Source organism: Mangifera indica, chromosome 5 (assembly GCF_011075055.1).
Source record: "Mangifera indica cultivar Alphonso chromosome 5, CATAS_Mindica_2.1, whole genome shotgun sequence".
Classification (NCBI taxonomy): Eukaryota; Viridiplantae; Streptophyta; class Magnoliopsida; order Sapindales; family Anacardiaceae; genus Mangifera; species Mangifera indica.
The window spans coordinates 11,983,667-11,992,698 of record NC_058141.1 but is presented as its reverse complement, the minus strand read 5'-3'; the positions used below and the strand labels follow the sequence as shown (position 1 = coordinate 11,992,698).

At 31.8% G+C, this 9,032-nt stretch overlaps 1 protein-coding gene across 1 annotated transcript; it reads left to right on the top strand.

The window, feature by feature from the left end:
- The first annotated feature begins 759 nt into the window (after positions 1 to 759).
- On the top strand, positions 760 to 8,889 carry LOC123215657 (truncated transcription factor CAULIFLOWER A-like). Its single transcript, XM_044635852.1, has 8 exons — positions 760 to 1,106; positions 5,638 to 5,716; positions 5,843 to 5,907; positions 6,171 to 6,270; positions 6,352 to 6,393; positions 7,839 to 7,880; positions 8,045 to 8,157; positions 8,506 to 8,889. The coding sequence occupies exons 1-8, from the start codon at positions 922 to 924 to the stop codon at positions 8,624 to 8,626; spliced, it is 747 nt and encodes a 248-aa protein (XP_044491787.1). The 5' UTR covers positions 760 to 921; the 3' UTR covers positions 8,627 to 8,889.
- Positions 8,890 to 9,032: the final 143 nt, after the last annotated feature.

Genomic DNA, 9,032 nt, shown 5'->3' with positions numbered 1-9,032 from the left:
TTCGTAACACTATTAAAATTATATATATTAAAATTTTATATCTTTCCCTATCGAAATAATCTCAAATGATAATTTTTAATAAGTAAAATTCCATCTAAAGACTAATTCTCAATAGGGGTGAGGGTCTTGTGTTGTATGACATGAATGGGTCCCTTGTTAAAGGATTATAATTGTGCTCTTGTTTTGAAGACTTTTCTACTTTACAAGTTATAGAGTAAGGATCACTTAATCGCTAATCATATATTTAAAGTCTAAGGCTAAGTGGATTAAATTTTATTTGATCGTTATTTATATATTATATTTGATTGAATTTTAAAGATTAATTTTAAATATACTATTTGATTATACAGTAAATATCATTTCGTGAATTCGGTGAAGGTGAAATTTGTTAGGAGCACTCTCTTCTTTGGAGCAAATATCGTAAGTAAATATTACTTTATATATTAATTTATTGTCATTTTTTGACGTAAATACGATATTTTAAGCGTATTTTTAAAATCCCCATAAAACAAATAAAGACTAAGAAACGTCAATTGCAAAAAGGGCGATACCATTGCCCCGTACAAGGAATACAAAATGATGGATTGCATTTGGAAGGAAAAAAAAAGAATATAATAAAAACATGTGGTTCACAAAGATACAGTCAGACTGTAGCGGAAGCCAACCAATGGGAACTCGACAACGTATTCTTGTACAAACCACGGTGGTTTTCCAAATCCAGGCAGTTTTCCTCAAAAACCATCGTATTCACATCTCAGCCTATATCTTCATTTCCTAATCTACACATGTGCATGTTTCATCAGACAGACTTCACATTTGGAAACGAGGAAGAAAGATCACCCATTTATTACTATCTGATTTTGGGTTTTCTTGGTTTCTGTTTGTTGGGTGTTTTTAGGTAACCAAACAGCGATCATCATCATGGGAAGAGGTAGGGTTCAGTTGAAGAGAATAGAGAACAAGATCAACCGTCAAGTCACTTTCTCCAAAAGGAGAGTTGGATTGTTGAAGAAAGCTCATGAGATCTCTGTTCTTTGTGATGCTGAAGTTGCTCTGATTGTCTTCTCTCACAAAGGGAAGCTCTTTGAGTACGCCACTGATTCATGGTAACTAATAACTATCTTCCCTTCTTTCACACCTTTACATATATCTCTTCTTAATCTCTCTATTTGTTGCTTTTCTTTTGCTAAAAAGCTTTAACATAGATTTTCTTTTCTTTAGATCGTTTGTCTATAAGTCTAGGATAAAGGACAAACGTATACCCCCTTTTTTTTAGAATTAAAAAGAATTATTAACCAACAAAGCATGCTTTTGAAGCAGAAATAGCTTTCATTTTAGCTTATTTTCATGCAAACAAACAAGCTAATCCCCGTTTTGGATGTATAAAACATTTGTCAACAAAAGAAAAATAAATATTTAGTACTTCTCCTGGGTAGCAGTCTAATCGAAATTGAATAGCCGAGTACAAGAGATAACAGTGCGTTTATTGCCACATTACTAACCTTTTGGTCCAACTTCCCACCATAAACTCAAGAGCTTAGGCGCAAGTATACTAAAGTCAAAATATAACACCTAATAAAGTGATGTAATTACCCTTTTTTTTTGAGAGAAGAGTTCATCACTCAGCTTTATAAATTATTTTTGTTGTAATGTTTCGAAGCCTGTAAGCTATGGTCTTGGATCAGGAATATCATTATTTTATATCTTAGGTTTTCACTGCTTTTATTCAATTTATCAAACCAGTTCGATTTGATCATGGAGAACTTGTTCAACAAGTTAATGTCAGAATTTCCCATATACCAAATTTATCTACCATGGTAGTTTTTTTCAGTTCAGATGAAAATTTTATAAAATAAAATATATATGATACGTATAATTTTCTTGGATTCTCATCTTTCTTGAAACCCTTTTAATTATTATAAGATTTCCATCTAAATTTAGATGGTGATTTTCGACTGAAATCCTTCACTTCTCTTCAGCTCTTTCCAGTTACAAGACTCAAACAGAATATAATTTTGGATCTGTTAGATATTGAACTTAAATGAAGGTTTTTGTTTTTCATTGAAATTATGGATACAAAAATTTTATCGGATATATGTTTGCTATAAATGAGCTTGAAATGTTTTCGAAAACCATTTCCAAATACTTTATCAAACATATTTTCAAATGTTATACACCTAAAAATATTGAATTTATTTATTTTAAAAATTATTTTCTGATCCTATACTCAAAAGGAACATTAGGAATTACCATGCTACATCTTTTAATTTTAAAATAAAATTATTTTTAAATTTTTATTAAATGAAAAATATCCAAGAGAGATATAAGGATTTTTTGTTGTTTTGTAATGAATGCACTAGGAAATTTAATAATTTGTACAAGTAATTATGTAGTCTTTCATCTGTATTTTCAAAGTAAATTAATGTGTCCCTATGCATCAAACAATTATTTGAACATCAGAATTGTGCGGTTTCAAAAAACTTACTGGTCGGCCACTGATCGTAAGTACACTAAATTTTTTACTGAATTTACTGAGTAATTTCTTTTCCCATATTCTTTCCTTTTGGCATATAAATAGGAGTAATAAATGGATGCAAGTCCGTCTTCATTAGAGTAGGGGTACCAAAAAAGGGTAAAACAGCAGAATAATCTGGAATTGTTCATTTAATTTTTACTACATATACAATCTAGGTTTTCAATTAATTTATATAAGAGAAGCATTCCAAATTGGCAAAGCTTGTCGCATTACATACTGACCAATGAACAGAAACTCAAAAAAAATGTAAAAACTCTTATCACAACCATTTATTCAGCAACTAAAAGCCTTTTTGAATGTGAAGAAGATCGAAGATGAAGAGAAAACGAAAGGAAAACTGAATCCTTAGTTGAGAAATGAGCTCAGTAACGAAAATATATTTTAGTGTTAATGAAGCATTTTTGTATATTTAGTCAAACAATATTAATTGTATTTAACATCCACTCTCAAGCCAATGTTGTAGAATGCATCACTAGGCTTGCATGATGCAAGGAACTTTAGAAACTTAGCCTACTTAAGTCAACTTAAAAGCTCCCTTGCACATAACAATTGCTCCTTCGAATAAAGACATTGGAGAAAGCAAACACTTGTAAAAGCTTATTTGAATTCGAGGCCAAGAATCAAGTCGAAATCATCAAGAGATACAACCATGAAGCTGCACTCACTCTCCCACCTTCAACAGTGACATGGTTGTGCCCTCAACTTAGCCATACGAGGAAAGAAAAACTTAAAAGAATCTATTAGAGAATAAAACAAAGTTTTTGGCACTATAGTATTCTTTTTCTTACTCATCTTTCTTCAACTAATTCTTTTTAGAGAAACTTGACAATTACACTTTCTGCCATTTGCTTCTCAACTCTTCAAACCGGACAACAAATAAAGATTATGTATATAAAAATATTAGCAACTTGAAACCGAGTGGGAACATACTGAATTCTCGAACAATTTGCAAACACCTATTCTCTAATAAAGTGGACAGCTTAGATTTATTAAGAAAAACAAAGTAACACTTAGATTATCGCACTATAGGAGTAGAGTCATATGAAACTTTAATTTCTCCATGTAGACTTTTAAGCTAGGCAATTTTAGTTTACACTTGACTTACTACTCTATATTTTGCCTCAGTGGAGGATAAAACCACCACTTTTTGCTTTCTTAAACTCAATTGCACTAGGCTATTACGAAAATATAAAGGCCAAACGACTATTTCCCATCCAAGGTATGCTGAATTGTCAAAGTTCCCCCCATTAACTATGGAAATACCAAATACCCACCCATAAGCAGTTAAAATTAACGGTGGTAAGGGTAAAATCGTCATTTTCTCTATAATATTAAAAATAAACTAAAATAGAATATATTTTTGCCCCCTTAAACTTTAAAAACTAAATTTTTTCCCCAGCCTAAGTTTTAAAAAATGGCAGTTTCACCCTAAGGTTTCGTTTTGAAATCTCCGACGACATTTTCAGCTCCATTGCTGACGACCTCTCCCTCCCCAAGCATCCTCTCCTTTCGGCGATATCTTTTCTCCCATTTAGATGTCCGATCGACGTCAGAGAAGCCGTGGAAGACAAAGAACTTCATTGGGGAAGACGAGTTGTCTTCATCTGGGAAGACGAGATCGATCGATCTCGTCTTCGTCGTCTGGAAAGACGATTTCTCTTCCCAGACATCCTCTCTTGGTGCCGGATGGGTTGGGGTGGAGTTGAGGGAGGCCGTCGGTGGAAGAGAAACCGTTGGGAGGGAGAGACGACCGGCGATGACCCCGATGAAAGTGAAGGGGTTTAGAAACTAAACCCTAGGGGGGGAATGCATTCTTTTCAAACTTAGCTTAGGGAAAAAATATTAGTTTTTAAACTTTTATTGGGAAAAATGAGATTAAATTTTCAGGGATTAGAGTTTCGTTAAATTTAATCAGTCATGGGTGGGTGTTTGGTATTTTCATAGTTAATGAGGGGAACTTTGACAATTCAGCATACCTTGGGTGGGAAATAGTTGTTTGGCCAAATATAAACTAAAACCATTGTAGACATTCGATCACCTATGTTGCTTACCTCATTAGCTTTAGTAAGGCTTCAATTTTGAACAACATTATAAAATACTGAATGTCTCTGATGTATCTAAGTACACTCTTGCAAACTTTTTATCTAAGAAAACTTCTAGTATTTGTTGCAGACTAATGAAAATTAAGCAAATACAATGATGTGTACTTTCTCAAGAATAACTGTTGTGCTATGGTAATCAAAGGGGATTTGTAAAATTCGCTATTAGTATTAATCAAAAGGTTTTGATACCATGTGAAAGGAAAAAAATAGTTAAATAGAAAAATAATTTGGAGATTCTTCAATTTATTTTCACAACATATACCATCTAGGTTTTCAATCAATTCATACAAGAGAAGGATTTCATGTTGGCCATCCTTGTCACATTACATCCTGACCATTGAACATAAACTCCACAAACTCAAACAAACACAAAAACTCTTATCACATCAATTCACTCAGCAACTAGAACTCTTACCACATCTGTTCATTCAACAACTAGAACTCTTATTCTCTTCTGAATGTGAAGAAGAAGATGAAGAGAAGACGATAGAAAAAAACTGAATCTTTAGTCAAGAAATGAACTCAATAGACAAAAAGATATTTATGGTGTTAATGATACGTTGAGTGTAGTATCTTTAATAGAGGATAAGTTAAGTTGAATTTATGTGATACGTTCAACCATGATGCGTAGTTGCCTTTTATTCGAAGATAGTCCTATTACCGGGGCTAGTGGTTGTTTAAGTGCATGCACATGAAGAAAATAGCAGAATGGTTATGTAATTAGATTAAGTGATTTGAAAAAAACAACACATAGGATTTCCTTCTTCTTTCTGTGTATTTATTGAATGTTTGCCATAATGTTTGTGAAGCACAAGCACTCTTATTAATGGAGCAACTCTTCCTCTTTCATCTTCAGCGAAAAAATTGATAGCATCTTTCTGCATTATAATCTTCTTCCAAATATAAAACTATTTAAAAGAATTTCTTCTGTAAATAATATGAAGATGCTTCCACAAACACAACATCATATTTAGAGATTCACTTTTTCTTCTGAAACAGCATGGAAAGGATACTAGAACGCTATGAGAGGCACTCCTATGCAGAGAAACAGCACATTGATCCTGATCCTATATCATCGGTATGTAAATTTGTGCAATATACTTAGCTAATTTTTCTCACATTATATATTTTATGAATGGCTGTTAATCTTTAACCATGGTAGCTATAGAGATTATGAAATTTGTGAAACTGTTTGATTGTGCAGGGTAACTGGTCTCTGGATTATCACAAACTCAAGTGCAAAATTGAAGTTTTGGAAAGGAACCAAAGGTGGTATTTAAGGCTGGTCGCATCCATGAACATAAATAGTAAACAATAAAATTGTGCTAACCCATTTTGAGTACATAAATAAGTACACATTTAATGTATATCATCAAATGATTGAATGAGTTTGAATTAAGAATAAAGTAACACTTAATAATTTATTAGCAAATCATATATGTACACAAAAGTGAGGACGATAGCATTAGTCTATAGCAAAAGGGATAATCTTATTGTTCACCAACTTATTTAATTAATTTTCAACCTCTCAGGCACTATCTGGGAGAAGATTTGGAGTCGCTGAGTAGGAGAGAGATCCAAAATTTGGAGCAGCAGCTTGAAAATGCCGTCAAACAGATTAGATCAAGAAAAGTATGTAGGACTCTTTCGGTTTTCTTCTAATATGGTTCAAAATTTTTTGCTTAGTTGATATTAAAATTCTCTATTTTGCAGAATCAACTCGTGCATGAGTCCATCTCTGAGCTTCAAAGAAAGGTAAGAACTTGTAGCATAAGTCGTTATTGTGAAAAACTTGAATTATCGGTATGACTAAACATGGACTAAAAATTTGAGTGATCTTGACTATAACAATTTAAGTTGGTAATATATATTAATTAAGATAATAATACTATGTACACAATTTTTGTGTGTAAATAATAATGTATTATCATATAATTAAGTGTTATTTTATTTTAAATTTTTAATTATCTAATCACATGATAATGCATCGTTGTTTATATATAAAATTGTGCATATAACATTGTAATTAAGAAGCTAAAGTTTGTTATCATTTTAATATATATGTCTTGTAAAGGATTGTTTTGCATACTATTGATAAAGTTCTTTGTTTTTTGATGACCATGGATACTATAAGGGTGAAAAATAATTCATATCTTAAGATGAGTCAAATAGACTATATTTATCGGTTGATATATTATATGATACAATTTGTAACGGTTCGTCTGGATAATATTACCAATATGTACAGCATTAATCAGTTTGGAATTTGGTTGCCCAATTGTTTGCCTAAATTTTTTATTTGTTTTTTGTATAATGTTTTCACTTCACTATATTCAAATGGATTAATGACCGGTGAGCCTGTTAGAACCCATTTGAGAAAATGGATCCAAAATGAGTCCGTCCCAACTTTTGCCACCTGATGTACCTTTAGTTTTTTTTTTTTTTTTTAAATGAAAATTATTAAATTTGATGAATTAACGCAAAAAATAAATATATGTAAAATATTCCTTGAGATTATTCAATTATAAAAAAAATATGAATATTCATATTTATATGGAATCTTCTTATGGCCTCATTTTTATTTGATAATATGATGAGTATTTAATAAATATTACTATTTTAAATAAATAAACATCAATTTTATGTGATTTGTGAAATAGTGTGACTTTGCTTTTATTATGTAATTATGAAGATGCAATGGTTTGTTATGTAATACCATAATTAAACCCAATAATATCACAAAATTCTTAAATTAATTTTGGGATGATATTAATTATAGAAATTTTTATTATTTTATTATTACTGATTTCAATAAAAGTGTATCTTATAATATAATATATAATATATAACTAACAAAATTAAATTTTCGATACAAAATACGATTTGAATACCTAGAACAGCCAAAAATTGTTAGTCATTTTGTTCAAACAATTTTGAGAGAAGTTACTTTGATTTTGTACATGTAGAAGTTATCTTCTTTACTTTCTCAAGCTTTCTTTCAAGCATAACCAGAGAAAAGAAGTGTAGAAATTCCCTAGCTATTTGTACTTTAACCGTAAGAACACAGTTTAGTCTTTACAAATAATGTTTCACCGAATGCTTCTTTTCTCTTGAAACATGAAACTTTTTCCGAATTCCGTCATTAATTATGCATAGTTTCTAACTTTGTTCATATTCCATCTGTTTATGGACTATGACAGGAAAAGGCAATAGAGGACCAGAACAACATGCTTGCTAAGAAGGTTGGATTTACTTAATTTGTCATGCAATTTTAATCTGCTTCTTTTCCAGTAACATGCTATCGGAGATGCTTAGTTAGCTTACTTATTGGAGCTAGTTGAAAAGTTGATGGCCTGTTGTAATTCTCTTGAGTTTATTCTGACTTTTTTTTTTTCTTTGGTGATAGATCAGGGAGAAGGAGAAGACTATGGCACAGCAAGCACAGTGGCGGCAGCAAAACCAGGGCCCCAATACATTATCCTTCCTGCTGCCGCAGGCACCTCCTTCCATAGAAATTAGGTAATTATAGATTTCTCGCATACTATGATAGTTTCATGTTTATCACTGAATAGGTTGGTGACTTTTAAAATAGCTTCATATCTTTATGTACATTTCCCTTAGAGGATTTGCTTTATTGGTTGGCCAATACAGCAAGTTTTATATAATAAACATTTCATAGTGAAAGTACCGACCCTATAACCTCACATATTTCTGCTACTATATCTGTTGTTTCTTGGGATTAGTCATAATTGACTAGTAATTTAGCATATGTTTACATATAAACACATATAGTCTGAATATATATGAACCCTTTTAATTAAGTATGGTTCACTTAACTTGATTTCGTGTGGTGGTTGTGTGAGGCAGTGGTACAACTGCTTCTCAGCAGGAAGGAGAAGAAGCAGCAGCAGATGAGATGAGGCGTAACAGGCTTGATCTCACTCTTGAACCTCTGTATTCGTGCCATCTTGGATGCTTTGCTGCATGAATTCAAAAAAGAAATAAAAACACTTGATGTCTGACTACCTATACTTATTGTTTGTAAGTGTGACATGAAGCTACAACTTATGAGGGCATCAGACTAAGTAAACACTACACTCTTCTCAGCCCTCTTCTCTATGATATGACTCAGATTCATCATAATATGGTGTTTGAAGAATGTTGTGAAGTAGATTCATCATAATATGGTACCTGATAAATGTTATGCTAAAACTTAGTTATCAGTTTGATAAATAACATGTCTATTTGTTATCTCTTGTATTGCCATGAGAGTACGAGTCTGCAGAAGGCTGATTTAGAGTACTAGTTGAGATTAACATTAGGGTTTTGGGTAGGTGGTGTACAATGAGAACTTGTTTTGTAGTCTATTTGACCAAAAAAGGTTAAAGAAATGT

Bases quoted from the DNA above. Each gene is read 5' to 3' on its own strand.
- LOC123215657 (XM_044635852.1), top strand. From the start codon at position 922: ATGGGAAGAGGTAGGGTTCAGTTGAAGAGAATAGAGAACAAGATCAAC. The intron at 1,107-5,637 runs GTAACTAATAAC...CTTCTGAAACAG, and splicing joins GAGTACGCCACTGATTCATG to CATGGAAAGGATACTAGAAC. The intron at 5,717-5,842 runs GTATGTAAATTT...TTGATTGTGCAG, and splicing joins ATCCTGATCCTATATCATCG to GGTAACTGGTCTCTGGATTA.